We start from the raw sequence: 15,349 nt of genomic DNA, 5'->3' as shown, positions 1-15,349 counted from the left end.
TCTTTGAAAGCAGTGGCTTTCAGGATCTGCAGGGTGATTTTTACAATGTTGTCAACTGCAAGAAAGTTTTAGAAATCCTTTTAAGAATTCTAGCCTAGCAATCTACTCAACTCCATCAGGACTTCAAAAGGAAAAGAAGATGGGACGCTCATTTTGGGGAGCTTAAGGCTATGGATACCCCTAGGCATGTTCAGAAAAAAAAATTCTCTTTTAAAGAGGTTCAATATTTAGTAAAAGCCAAAAATGTGTTCAAAGCCAAATGTGATGAAGACGACATACAAGTCAAGCTTATCAAAACATGTGTAACAAAGGAAAACGATGAGACTGACTGTGTTTGCTGAACTAATTCTCAAGAACTCAAGAGAGGAATTACCAGGAGAATACCCAGCACAGCTTCATGTATTGCAAGGGACTGGGGGAGGGAAGCAATAAGAGTCCTCAGGTTGAATATCAGATTTAGCTTGGTAATTACTTTGCAATCACATCTACATGTGAAATTAATTTCACCTTGTTTAAAACCAGTCATCCACTAATTGAACAAATGTTTACTGAGTACCTACCATATATCAAACAAGAAATAAACACAGATAAAAACTCACAGTCAACTGAGCCAACACAGGCATGACTACAAATCATAATATAATGAATATAATAAATACTAAAATAAGGTATGCAAAATCACTATGGGAACAGAAGAAAAGAAATTAACTCTGCCTGGGCATTATGGAAGTCTTCACAAAGAGGCACTGATTTATTGGATAAGTATGAATTTGTCATGCAGATATAACAGAGGTTGTGCAGAAGGGCACTCCCACCAGAGGGTACAACATATGCAGAGGTCTGGGTGTAAGAAAAAAACAACACATTAGCTTCCAGTTTCAAAATGGCAAGCTAAGCCCACACTGCAACTCCTCTACCTGCCAAATCACAGAAATGATTAATTAACAGGGGAGGAGAGGGAAGAAGTGAGAGAGAAATGGAAGAAAGGAAGAAAAGGGAGGGGTGGGGGAAGGAGGAAGGGAGATACACACATACATACTCAAAAATTAAGAGGAGAGAAACTAGGAGTGTATAAAAGGCCGAAGGCAGATAGCAAAAGACCAAAGAGGGAAAGCTGAAGCTCAAAGGACAGGTAGGAAGTCACACACTGGGCAACATCAAGAACACTCAATGCTCAAAGACGAGGGAACAACATGGAGGCCCATGGACAACTCAATGGACATCAGTTGGAGACCCCAATGGAAGCAGCTAGGCCTGAAGATCTGATATAAGCTCTAACTTCCACCCCGACCTCAAAGAGCAGTTGGACAGAGGAGGAAAAAGGCGTTAATCCAACAGAGAATCTATACTGCGAAACTAGGCAAATTAAGAACTATCCAACATTTAGGAAGTATCCATACTATGTAATAAAATTTCATCAAATGAAAAGACTTAGAATGCCCTCCTCAAGACAAAACTTAATAAAATATTCAAAACAGAATCTTAAGTATAATTAATTGAGACAGGTTTTCTTTTTAAAGTATTTACATTCTTAAAACAGGAAGAAGAAATTGTGAAAAACAACCAATTAGAGATCTTGGATATGAAAAGATGTGGAAATTTTTCAAAATGTAATAATGCAAAAGAGCAGGATAGATATAGCAGAAGTAATTTGCGAGCTGGGGAAAAAAGACCAAGGAATTCTCCTATAATATAACACCGAGAAATAAAGGTTAGGAAATATAAAAGATAGGAGAAACAGAGGAGAGATCCAGAAGTTTCAATATCAGTCTAATAAGCATCAAAAAAGGACAGAATAGAGAAAATGGGAGGGAAGGTGATATCTGAAGAAATCATAAAGTTGAGACTTTCTCAGATCTAAAGAAAGACATTAAGTTCAAGTAGTTCAGTATGTCTATACATAAGATACAAAAGATCATGCCTACAAGGTTCCAGAAGGAATCAGGAGATAGATAATGAAGGATCTTGTATTTTAGGTAAGACTCCACAAGAGAAAATTATTGAAATGAGATGCAAATACTGGATTGGAAAAAAATATCAATGGGAACTCATGATTAAAAAATATGGATTTATATATATATGTGTGAGTATGTATATGTGTGTTATATATATATATATATATATATATATGATTATCCAGTGAAAGGGCCTTGAAGCAATGACATTTAAACTTATGAGCACCCCGAAAGCCCAGATCTTGGTTTCTAAACATCATTGTTCACTAAATGGAACCAGGGCTCCCTGACTGATTCCAGTGTGGGGCAAGCAATATAAGGTGAGCCTGGAACATCTTCTGCCAGAAAATAAGGAAGCACTCAAAAATTAATTGGAACTAGCTTGGAAAGACTCCCTCCATGCAAATTTGGGATAATATGAGCAATAAAAAGAATAATGAGAAGAACAGATTATAAAATACTGAATAATAAAAAACAAATCCATGGGGGATCCCTGGGTGGCTCAGCGGTTTAGTGCCTGCCTTTGGCCCAGGGCGCGATCCTGGAGTCCTGGGATTGAGTCCCGCGTTGGGCTCCCGGCATGGAACCTGCTTCTCCCTCCTCCTGGGTCTCTGCCTCTCTCTCTCTCTCTCTCTCTCTCTCTCTCTCTATCATGAATAAATAAATAAATCTTAAAAAAAAAACAAATCCATGAATCATGATTCTAAAAGAAAGATGTGGGAGCAGAGAGAAGGGAAAGCTCTATTTACAGAAGAATAAAAACTAGTAAGTGTAGGTGGAATGATAGAAAATCACTATTTTGCAACTACAGTTATCACAACTAAAGGATTATGCAAAATAATGGGCTTAAATTCTTTAAAAATGTCAATATCACAAAAGACCAAAAAGAAGCTGGGGAACTGTTGTGGATTAAAAGAGACTAGAGAGACATAACAATTAAATGCAATATATAGTCCTTAATTTCATCCTGGATTTAGGAAAAAACAGCTTTGGAACAATTGGGAAAATGTGAATGTGGATTATACTTAAAATAATAGTATAATAGTATAATAGTGGGCAGCCCCGGTGGCACAGTGGTTTAGCGCTGCTTGCAGCCTGGGGTGTGATCCTGGAGACCCGGGATCAAGTCCCACATCGGGCTCCCTGCATGGAGCCTGCTTCTCCCTCTGCCTGTGTCTCTCTGCCTCTCTTTCTCTGTCTCTGTGTCTTTATGAATAAATAAATAAAATCTTTAAAAAAAATAGTATAATAGTGGTTGAGGTCTGCCTTCAGCTCAGGTTGTAATCCCAGCTCAGGTTGTGATCCCTGGGTCCTGGGATTGAGTCCCCCAGTGGGCTCCCCACAGGGAGCCTGCTTCTCCCTCTGCCTATGTCTCTGCCTCTCTTTGTGTGTCTCTCATGAATAAATAAATAAAATCTTCAAAAAATATATAATAGTATAATAGATAATAGTATGTCACATTTCTTAAATGGTAATTGCATTATGGTTGAAGGAAAATGGCTCTTAGATAATACATGCTTAAGTAATTAGGACATAAGAAATCCCATTAATTTTAGAATTTACTCCCAAATGAAAAAAAAGAGAGAGAGAAAGAGAGAAAGTGTGTGTGTGTGTGTGTATGAGAGAGAGAGAGAGAGAGAGAGAGAGAGAGAATGAGAGAGATCGCTAGGGTTCACTGTTCTATTCCGGTCAATTTTCTTGGGTTTGAAATTTAGCAAATAAAAGGGAAAAAAAAGAAAGTTTCTAAATAACTTAAAGTGTTGACTACCATGATCTGACTTATACTCTAGGATGATTATTGTGAGAGGATTTATTTCAGAAAGCGGCAAAGCAGGAATAGGTGAGAGGGTCAATTTACCATAAAGCTGATGAAGCCTAAGTGTCAGGGCCCCTGTCTCATGGGTCCTTTCCAAAGCTGTGGGAGAAACCTGAGCAATATTCTTTCACATAGTTATATACTTTTGTAAAATTTGCAAAATAAGAGGTTCTAACTACACTTAAGGCCATTGTCTCTTTCCACTCCAACTCACTTTTATGTCAGGCAGCTTGGGAGTGATGACAGGCATTTTGGGGATCCTACTAATGGGAATTTAAATTTAGGTTTAGTGAGATATTATCTGTGGTTTGTAGTCACTTCCTTGTACAGTTAAATGTTTGACAACTGTCCTGATACACAGGACAGCAATGCTTCTGCTACCCACTGTGTAGACTCACTTGGTGTTTGAGAAAACGATGCCAAGCTGGGGGCACCTGGGTGGCTCAGTGGATTAAGTGTCTGTCTTCAGCTCAGGTCATGATTCCAGAGTCCTGGGAGATGGAGCTCCAAGTCAGGCTCCTGCTCCACAGGACGCCTGCTTCTCTCTCTCTGCCTGCCACTCCCCCTGCCTGTGCGCTCTCTCTCTCTCTCTCTCTCTCTGTGTGTCAAATAAATGAATAAAATCTTCTTAAAATAAAAAGATGTCAAGCTGAAAGAGGAACACAACACAAACTATAGTGCCCAGCACCAAAAAGATGTGAAGAATGAAGAAATACACTGGAAGAAAAACTAAGTATAATTTTCTTCTCTATATATAAAATATCAAAAGTGGTTATCATATGAAGAAGTAATCGAAGACTATGCAAACAAATATAAGAAAAATTAAAGAAATGTCAAGCTGTTAAATAATAGAAATATTTTTTAGATGTTTATAGTATTTGACAGCTCTTTAGATTTGCAACTTGTCATGCTTCCTTTTCTCATTCTAAGTGTGTGTGTGTGTGCGTGTGTAGTTGCAGGTCCTACAAGATCAGGAGCTGCCCCTTTAGGCCAAAAGAAGGCCACTATGACAGATAATTAAAGGACTAAGATCTGAAATCCAATGAAGGTACAGAGAAAGCAATGAATTTGGGGTTTATCTGAAATGTGAAACCAAAAGAGCTTCTTAGTCCACTGGATATGGGGAATGGGAAGAAAGTTCGGTTGGATGAACCTAGTTTGGGTGAATGGATAGGCTTGGCATCATTCCACAGGACAGGGAATTCAGCAGAAAACAGGAAGATTCTGTGGTGATATTGGTAGGAAGAGAAACAGACTGGGTATTCAACAGTGTGTACACAGGAGAAGGGTAGAGCAACAGATTAACAGATTCAAGGTCAGAGTAAACAGCAAGAAGAGGTGAAGCCAAAGGATGGAGCCCTGGTAACAACTAAGGATGTGTTGGTTCAATACATGGGGGTGGGGTACAGGGGGGTGTTGACCAGTAAGAAGACAAAGAATTGAAACAAACAAGAAAGAAAGAGTAGCTTTTTTAACTGGAAGGACAGATGTGTCTGAATAACCTCAAAGGGTAAATTGTTATTAAAATATAAATTAAAGTATCAATTAAATGGAAATCAAATTTGGCAATAAGCATTTAACTGGTAACCCTGAGTAAGAACAAACCCAATGTAATTATGAAAGTCAAAGTCAGACTGTAGTGGACTGAAGAATAAATGGTAAGTCAGGAAGTGGACTCAGGAAGTGTGGATGACTCTTTCAAGAATAGAGGCCAGCAATAAAAAGAAACAGGGAAGTAGAGGGGATGTGGGGTTAAGGAACAGTCAAGCCTGCTTCATTTGTGTCTTCTAATGCTAGACATATACCTACCTTATTACTATGACCCAAAATCCTACTCCTAGGAAACAACTTGAGCATCATGAAAAGGAGAATGAATAAATATATTACAGCACATTCACACAACTGAAAAATACACAGCAAAATAACAAATTGTAGATAAGTGCAACATGGACAGATGTCAGTATTATGCTAATTGAAATTAGACACAAGATACTACGTATGGTATAACTCCATGTGTATGAAGTTCTAGAATAAGCAAAACTAATCTATACTGTTAGAAGTCACAACAGCCGTCATTTCTGGGGAGGGGGGCTGTTAACTGAGAAGAGGCATGAGACAGCCTTCCACAGTGAGGTAAATGTTCTGTATCTTGACCTGTGAGATGGATGCATGGATGCATATACATGTAAAAATGCGTTAAGCTGCCTTCATGGTACCTAGTGAACTTTGTGTCCTTTACTTTGCTGTACCCTAATGAAAGGAAAAAAAATGAATCAAATTTTATAGACAGCTTTACTGAGGAAATACCACTAAAAAGAACTATCAAACCAGCACCAAATCAAAGTGAATTCTGAGTGGCTTTAGGACATCTAACTGTAACTTTTGGAACTGACTGAACCAAATGAATCCATCAGCCATGATGTAAATGACCCTCTCTCTCAGGCAGTGCCATCAGCCTCTTCTGGGCTCTCATTCCTAGCTACGTAAAAATCCTGCTCATAAGCCCAACTTCTCATGCAGAATTGGGCTATCCTTCCCACTGGACAGACCTTCACAATGTCAGAAAAAGACTTGTTGAGCTCAGCACCAGCCCAAGACCTCTCCTGTATCAGAAGAATATAGTTACCAACTTCCTTCACTACTGTAGAAGAGCAATTTAGAAGACAAATTTGTACCCATCAGAATCACAGCAGTAGTTTGTGACACTTTTCTTTGATGTCTCACTATCATATCTAGTGATGAAGAGCTGGCATTTGAACACATTTTTTCCACACACAAACCATCCCCCATATTAACCATTAATGAACTTAGCACTATTTAAAGTTAACATGGCACCTGCACTCTTATCATTAAAAAAAAAAATACTTACCATTTTGTCTGGTACCAACAGCAGCAATGATTACTGGAACTGAATTTAATGCCCTTTTTATCACTGGAATATAATTATCCTTTACTTCATGGAATGAGAACTTGTCATTTACGTTGTATTTGATCACAATGATGTCAGCACTCCCGATGAGGTTTCTAGAGGTATACCAATCACTGTCAAAAATGTCCTAAACAAAAATGCAAAGAGCATTTTATAGTCTACTTGTCTTCAAATCCATCATGAAATAAAATGGAACATACATTTTTGCTATAGTTTAATTTTTGGAATTCATAAAAAGAACTTATTTTTAAATAAGTAACTGTATAGAATTAAAAATGTTTGAAGCCGACCAACTCTTCTATTCTCATGTATTCATTTAGCCTAGACAACAGTGTAGTTGTACTGTAAAACAGAGCTAGACAATTACTGAGAGTCTGATGATATAAGCAGCCTCTTTCAATATTTGTACTTAAAAAATAAGCACTTTGTTTTAAAATTATGCCATATTTTTATCACCTAATAATTTTGAAAATGTTAACACTACAGCTTTCAATGCCAGAGCATCAGTATGAGTAAGGAAGCTTCAAAGGATTTTCTGTGACCCAATTAGACACTGAAGGATTGTTTGGTGTTTTAAACTGCAATACATAGTGAATTCTGTGGAGTTCCATATATTTTACATATATTTTCAAAATTTATATATACTTTTCAACTTTATCCATCCTTTGGACAGTACTGTATATGTATAGTATATGTTTATGTACAGGGACACATGTTTCATAAAAAAAGCTACTATGTATTATAAGGTGTCAACACGGGAAGGAACAGATTTTCAATTCATGTATTTATCTTATGTAAATTAAAAATTCAGGATAATCCTACCAGTTTTGAAATTTTTACTTGTGAGCTACAGTTAATAATATTTACATTTAGTATTTGGGCCAAAACTAATTTTTATGAAGCCTACTCCTTAAAAGCTTTGATGTTTTAGAAGTATTTTTTTCAAGGATTTTATGTGAATAGGAGCATAAGAAAAATAAATATCTTAATGCCACTGCTTAATATGCATTAGAAGCTTTCTTCTCATATTCTAGTTAACTATTAATCATATTTGTCCTTTCATGTGGCCTTCGGTGTGTACTTCCAGGATATAATAAGGCTAGATTAAGAAAACAGTTGGATGTGGCTAAAATGTCCAAAAACTGTTGGGCTATGAAAGTTTGCACTTTGAAATATGAGACCAAAACAGGGTAATAATGCTAGAATCAGTCAATCAAGATCCACGTGACAGAGCTTTTACCCTATGACAGAAGATTCAGGAGAAATGTTGCACAGTAATGCCCTTTTGCGAAGAGAGCTGCTTCTCACCAGTACCTCCACGGTCTCCAGCAAAGCCTCTCCCAAATCCCTATAGCCACCCCAACCCACCCACTTCCTACAAGTACATTCAGAGTAAAAACAACTGCAGAATTTTTAGATACAAATACCTTATTGAAAACAGGAGCATTTAAAAGGGAAGATTTAAAAGGACCAAAAAAGAAAAACAGGCAAATTATGGGAATATAAACACCAAAGACAAAGTCTTAAACTTGAACCAAGAGAGGGGAGAAGTGAAGTGGGACACGGATCAAGAAAATGTGAAAGCTTCCCAGCAGAGCTCTACGCTAATTTCCAAATCCCAAACCACAAACCCATTCAGTTCCAACTGTATCTGTTATAGTATCCAAGTTCAAAGTATACAGGCATAACAGGGTAACAAGTATAACAAAGAAAGAGAAACACAGTCAGATGAACGGAATAAAAAACAACAAAAACGAAACAGGAGTAGGACCAACATTAAATAACCATTTAATTCTGAGAGAACAAATCAAAAGTAACTGCTCTTTCCATTCCAAATAGTTTAAAATTCCAGAGTTACTGGAGAGGTATATTGGGAAAAAAGGAGACATTCAGAGGAAAACGTCATGAGAAAATGTGTTTTGGGATCATTATCACAAGGATATAAAGATTATAAATAATTTTATTTTTAACACAAATCAGTTTCAAACCCTGCCCAAGAAAATGACCTCACTGCTTTTTGAGGAATATTTCTGGTAAACAGGAAAAGATCTAGAAATAAAATAACTGCACAGAAAGAGGAGGGTAGGTTTGAGAGAGACATACTAAATAATGAACTACATAAAACGAATCCAAAGTACATCTATGTTAAATGTGCCAAGTATATACGGCAAGAATCCAGAGTGAGGTTACGGATCTACAGAAGAAACGAGAAAAGAGAAGCACAAGCTATCTCATTTCAATCCCAGGGAAACACCACCACATCTTTAACCAAACTATGTCAAAGAGAAAATGTTCCCCTGGTTTCTAGAAATGCGAAGGAAATCAAATTCTCCCACCCCTTGTAAATCAGTTCCAGGATTTCCTCTAGGAGGTTATGCAACACGAAGCTTGGAGCCACATTGGGAGAATGGAACCCATCATTAAAAAAAAAAAATCTAATTTTTTTACAGCAAAACGAAATTTTATTCTACTTCACTGTGGAGCTGCAAATACAGCACCTACTAAGTAATAACACTGCTGGCTCGGTAGACTTTATTTGTGTAAATGTTGAATGATGTGCAGGAAACTTTATTTTTGCTTAGTAGAAGTGATACATGACTATACTAACATTGTAATAAACACATTGTTGTTATTATAGGAGCTACCACTACTGAATACCTACTACATGTTGGTTTCTAGCCTAAAAACTTTACATATACTATCTCATTTATCTCATCTACTCTTCAGCATTGCTCTAGGAGGCAGGGAGTCTTTTCATCTTATACACAGGAAAAATAGGGTAGGTGAAGATAGTTGACTCACCAAGGAAAGCCACTAAGTAGCAATGTGGGGATCTGAAATATCCAAACCTGTGCTGTTTTGCTATACTGAATATACTGTTTCAGTACACATCAAGTATCAGCTGATAAATACAGTCAACTTGAATATCTCTGATGGACTTTTACTTACCACTAAGAAAAAAGAAGCACCTTATAAAGAGAAGCTCTATAAGTATGTTCCCTAATGCTTGAAGATCTTTATAACCCAAAAACATGTACCAAAACTTAATGCCTTAAACAGGACCAGAGTCTAAACACATAAAAGTTGATAAGCAAGATAAAACACAACACTGAGTATAAGGCAAAAATCTAGACTACAGAGGCTTATTTTAATCCATTTGGAAGATTTCATTTACTACAATACATGGGATTACAAGTACTGTTTTTTGCTAAATTAACAACATAAACAGGAAAGAGTTAACAGCTCAAAGAAAAAAAAACAGGAAAGGTAACCCTAACATCCTAATTCAGTTTATTTTCTCTACATTTATTTACTTTATTCACTTATTTGTTCCAATTTACTTATTTACTCTATTCACTCATTCACATTTCTTCAACTGCATGTAAAACCAGTAAGTTTTTAGACTGTATGATTTTTCACAATGAAATGGCCAAAATAAAAGAGGTGTTTCATTTGCTCGCATGGAATCCAGCCAGTAAGTTCCTTACCAACGCTTCTTAAGATAGGCATCATCACTGTCATAAAAGGGAGTTTAATGCCATCCCACTTATTGAAAACAAACAAACCTGTTTTTCATTTATTTCAGCCCATTAACAGAAATATCCTTTAACTGATCGTTTGAGGTAGAGATCTTTTCTTCCTGTAATTTGCATAAGTAATTTTTCTACTTACATTCCACACATTCCTTTAGAAACGTGTATTAGTTCCCTATAGCACATAATTCAGCTTTTTAAAATTGCTGTTTAAATGTAAAATCTTGGGGATCCTTGGGTGGCTCAGCAGTTTAGCGCCTGCGTTCGGCCCAGGGCCTGATCCTGGAGACCTGGGATCAAGTCCCACATCAGGCTCCCTGCATGAAGCCCGCTTCTCCCTCTGCCTGTGTCTCTGCCTCTCTCTGTGTGTCTCTCATGAATAAAGTCTTTTTAAAAAAATGTAAAATCTCACATAAAGATAATTTACACTATTTTTCAGACACTAAGCTTTCTTCTGTTATAAAATACAACCTTCAAAAAAAAATAAAATACAATCTTCAGCTTTAGTTATAACTCCAAAAGCAGTAAAGAATCAGAAATTTTCAAATAAGATTAAGTGAAAACATTTAAATAATTACTGTGTATTATTATACTGCCTACTGAAAATATTTGTGTCAAAGAGCATATTCCTTTCTCCTTTTATGAAGCACTCAAGAATCAGAGTAGAATTTTATCGACTTCAGAATATATTTTCTCCTTTTATGAACCACTCAAGAATCAGAGTAGAATTTTATACAACTTCTTTTAATTATTGCAAATTTTAAAGCTTTCTGAAAATTCCAACCAGCGTTCTTATTTCTGATTTATGAGTCACTGAAAACAAATAAGCTAATATCTCAGGAGTATCCGCATTATTAAAATTAAAAACGCTAATTAAAATGTCCAAAGGGGGATAGCTTTATAAAGGAGTGGTTTAAAATCCATTCTCAGCTCCTGTGCCTTCCTCTCCTTTCCAGGGGTCCTAGTCCTGAACTGTCCCAATGAAATTTATTTTTGCTTGAGTTATGCTTTCAGAGGACTTTATTTTTAGAACACTAATATTACACTATCACCCACGGGGTAGGCATGAAAAAACATTGGTCTCTGCTGGTGAAGCTTAGTGACCCTGTCCCTGGGGGTTGTCACAGTCAACTGCCAGCTACCAAGGGACAGCCTACGGTGGCGAAGCATACGAGTATGTGCTCCATGTTGCCACTGGGGCTTTTTTCACCTTCCACGACTGTTCTCCCCCAGGGCTGCCCCCTGCCTGGGGAAACAAAGGAAGACAAAGATTTCCCCCCAAATGTCTAAAAACTCTACCCAGGTGACCCAGCCGGTCCACATCCATGATAGAGGAGAGGAGAGAGGAGGAGGAGGTGGGGGGGGGGTTAAAGCAGAGCCCCGCCGCCTGGGCACGGAGCAGCTGCCGCCGCTTACCCAGACGGGACAGTCGTGGACCACCAGCTTGACATTCCCGAACGCGCTGGCCTGATACTCGGTGAACACCGGCCGCGCCACCGTGCTGGTCGCGCTCAGCAACAAGCTGCTCTCGTCCCCCGAGACCAGCGGGCTTCTCCCCAGGTAAGTGCGGATGAGCCCCGACGGCCGGCTGTCCTGGTGAAACGCGTCGCCCTCGTTCCCGAGCGCCACGATGTGGATGGACCTGCACGGCAGAGAGGGGGCGAGGGCAGCAGGCGCGGTCCGAGCGGGACAGCGGGCGGGGTGGAGAGCAGGCGCGCGGCGGGGAGCAGCGGGGGCCCCTCGGGCCGGGGCGGGGGGGGGCAGCAGGCGCGCGGCGGGGAGCAGCGGGGGCCCCTCGGGCCGGGGCGGGGGGGGGCAGCAGGCGCGCGGCGGGGAGCAGCGGGGGCCCCTCGGGCCGGGGGGTCACCAGGTGCGCGACGGGGAGCAGCGGGGGCCCCTCGGGCCGGGGGGGGCAGCAGGCGCGCGGCGGGGAGCAGCGGGAGCCCCTCGGGCCGGGCCGGGGGGGCAGCAGGCGCTCGGCGGGGAGCAGCGGGGGCCCCTCGGGCCGGGGGGTCACCAGGTGCGCGACGGGGAGCAGCGGGGGCCCCTCGGGCCGGGGGGGGGGCAGCAGGCGCGCGGCGGGGAGCAGCGGGAGCCCCTCGGGCCGGGCCGGGGGGGGCAGCAGGCGCGCGGCGGGGAGCAGCGGGAGCCCCTCGGGCCGGGCCGGGGGGGCAGCAGGCGCGCGGCGGGGAGCAGCGGGGGCCCCTCGGGCCGGGGGGGCAGCAGGCGCGCGGCGGGGAGCAGCGGGGGCCCCTCGGGCCGGGGCGCACGGCGCGCGCCGGGGCGCAGACAATGGCAGGACCGCGGCGCGTACGTACATGATCTCGGATGCAAAGGCAGGGCGGCGACCCGGAGGCGAGCGGCTCCGGCGGCCTCTCGGGGCCCGGCGGCGGCTGTTTCCCCGCAGTCAGCTCATCCCCGGCCGCGTCCCCCTCGCGCGCCTCCACCGCGGCGCGGCCGACGCAGAGCGGGCCCCCGCGGGCGGGGACGTGCGGGCCGGGCCGTGTGCGCGCGGCCAGCCAGTCAGGAAGGGCCCGGGGCCATCCCGCGCGGCCCGCCGCTCCCGCCTCCCGCCTCCCGCCGCCCCGTGTGGCCGGGCGCCGCGGCCGCCTGTCCTGCCGCGCTCCCTGGGCCGGGCAGCTGTCGCCTCCCGCCGCCGCCGCCGCCGCCGCCGCCCCTCCTCCTGGCGGAGAGCGGCTCGGGAGCGAAGCCGGGGCCTCCGCCCCCTCGGCGGGCCTGGCGGGCGGGCGCAGCACGTGCTGGCCTCGGGGGTCCGGCGCGCTCCCCCCTCCCCGGCCCAGGCGGCGGCGCCGGGTACAAAGGAGCAGCCCGCGCAGGGCCCCGCGCAATATAAATTAATAAATGCAGCGCCCAAGCCGGAGAGCTCCTGATCGCCGATCCGCCTGCAGCAAGTTTGCTCAACTCGAGAGGCTGTAACCGGAGCCGGGGGAGGGGGGTGGGGCGCTGAGGCCCCCGCTCCCTAAAGCCTGGGGGAAGAGGTTAGGGAAGCTAGGCGTTCAAGCCCGTTGGCCGCTCCGGCAGCCCCGTTCCACGCCCCCCCCTCCCCCCCGCCCCTGGCCTTGACGGAAAATGTTTTACCACGTCTGCCGCTTTGTCATTTGTCAACATGCACTACAGCTGTTTTCTAAAATCATACTTGTGAGAAAAAAAAAATAAAGGCAACATTCATGCTAGTGTAGAAAGGGGTCTTTGTTCACACACCAATTAATTTGCTAATATCGCTTTTGAGGGATTATTTACTATTTCAGGCTATGTTTGGCATATTTTACCAAAACTGCAGGGTTAGGTTTTTTTCTTTTTTCTTTTCTTTTCTTTCTTCTTTCTTTCTTTCTTTCTTTCTTTCTTTCTTTCTTTCTTTCTTTCTTTCTTTCTTTCCTTTCTTTCTTTCTTTCTTTTTTTCTTTCTTTCTTTCTTTCTTTAGTGCTGGGGTTCTTACTGCGATGGTTTTAAAAAGTTATGTGTGGGGTGTTTAACTTCTTTACAAGATGAATGCTAGCTTACTTGGAGGTTTTCAGTACACGTTAAAGCTACATATTTAATTAATAGATCCTTAGACCAACTGAAAACATAACGATCATGCTTAATGCAAGGATACTTTAGATTCTTTCATGATAACGCACTGAAGTAAAGGTTATGAATGTTGCTAAAGGGCCAAACTAACTTAATGCAAATGAACACTGGAATTCACTAATACGGAGAAGAAGGGCCAGAGGTTACTGTGGGACTCAGCTTCTCCATAAACATGAAAATTCTCACAAGTCCTCTGTGTTGAGTTACTTATCCCTTTCCTTATTTATTTTTGGCCTACTTTAAAATTTTTCTCAAAAGAGCTATTTTGAGGATATGAGGTACTGAAGAAGTATTGAGGTACTGACTAGGGCAGTGAAAAGACTAGGGTAAGAGGCCTTTGGAATGTGAACAGCTTTTTATTATGGGCCCTAGTTGCTCAGTTGGAAGCAGTATAATACAGTTTCTCATGCTCATAGCATACAGCAAGAGGCATTGTTTCTGTAGTCACTGATTTTTTTAAATCTAATTTTCCTCGCTCTAAGTATAATTTCTCTTTTGATCTCTACAATATAAGCCATCCTGAAATATTTAAGAGTATAGGATCACCTTTTCTCTTGAGTCAACAGAAAATGTATTTTCTTGTCAGTCCCCTCGAGTAACCATAGGTCAAAAACAAAGACACCAGAATGGATGAATGGATAAAGAAAATGTGGTATGTACCTACAATGAAATATTTGGACCTTTTAAAAAAAGAAATATTTGGACTTAAAAAAGGAACTCCTGTCATATGTTACAACATAAATGAATCTTGAGGGCATTATGCTAAAGTGAAACAGGTCAGTCACAAAAAGACAAATACTGCATTATTCTACTCACATCAGGTAGTCAAACTCTTAGAAACAGAAAGAATGGTAAGTGGTTTCCAAGGGCTGGGGGTAGGAGGAAATAGAGAGTTGTTCAAGGAGTAGAGTTTCAGTTTTGCAAGATGAAGAAGTTCTAGAGATAAGATGCATATGGTAGACACTACGGTAATGTATGCTTAAAAATGGTGAAGATGGCAAATTTTATGTTCTATGTTTTTACAACCATATGAAAAGGGGGGAGGGGGACTGGCAACTGGCAGGAAGAGAGACAGTATTCATTTTCTCCTCTGATATTGAGTAAGTGAGCCAGGCTGTGCTAGGCAGGCATGGGAGATACTAAGGTAAGATTCAAGTGTTACCCTTGAGAAACTAAGTCTATAATTAATGGTCACTATATTGTGAATATTAACCACCCAATCCTTTGAAAACATACTGGTTCCTTAAATAATTATAATACAAGCTCACACATTCAGTAATAGAGGTAGGTACAAAGTACAAGGATAAAGTTCAGTGAACATTAAGAAAAGATCCATGCCTGTGTGCCATCAGAGAGAAGTTCATAGAAGAAGTAAACATCTTCTTGGGTCTTAAGGATGGGGAGGAATTGCTAGATATGGAAGAAGAGAAAGGAGGTAAAGGGAAAGAGTTTTAAAAAGAATGGACAGACATCCTATGCAAATCACATGTGAAGGTATAGAGACATGGAAGATCATGGCTTGTTT

At 41.7% G+C, this 15,349-nt stretch overlaps 1 protein-coding gene across 2 annotated transcripts in view; it reads right to left on the bottom strand.

The window, feature by feature from the left end:
• The window catches only part of RHOBTB3 (Rho related BTB domain containing 3), a 54,748-nt gene extending 42,063 nt beyond the window's left edge, over positions 1-12,685 (bottom strand). For both annotated transcript variants that reach the window (XM_055312879.1, XM_055312880.1), the window contains exons 1-3: positions 12,552-12,685; positions 11,650-11,875; positions 6,641-6,827 (exon numbers count right to left, since the gene is read on the bottom strand). In XM_055312879.1, the coding sequence (XP_055168854.1) occupies positions 6,641-6,827; positions 11,650-11,875; positions 12,552-12,553 (415 nt within the window). In that variant the 5' untranslated portion in view covers positions 12,554-12,685. The remainder of the gene's footprint in view (positions 1-6,640; positions 6,828-11,649; positions 11,876-12,551) is intronic.
• Between the last annotated feature and the right edge of the window lie 2,664 nt (positions 12,686-15,349).

This window comes from Nyctereutes procyonoides, unplaced genomic scaffold, assembly GCF_905146905.1.
Source record: "Nyctereutes procyonoides isolate TBG_1078 unplaced genomic scaffold, NYPRO_anot_genome, whole genome shotgun sequence".
NCBI classification, from domain to species: domain Eukaryota; kingdom Metazoa; phylum Chordata; class Mammalia; order Carnivora; family Canidae; genus Nyctereutes; species Nyctereutes procyonoides.
This window is presented reverse-complemented; position numbering and strand designations above follow the sequence as displayed.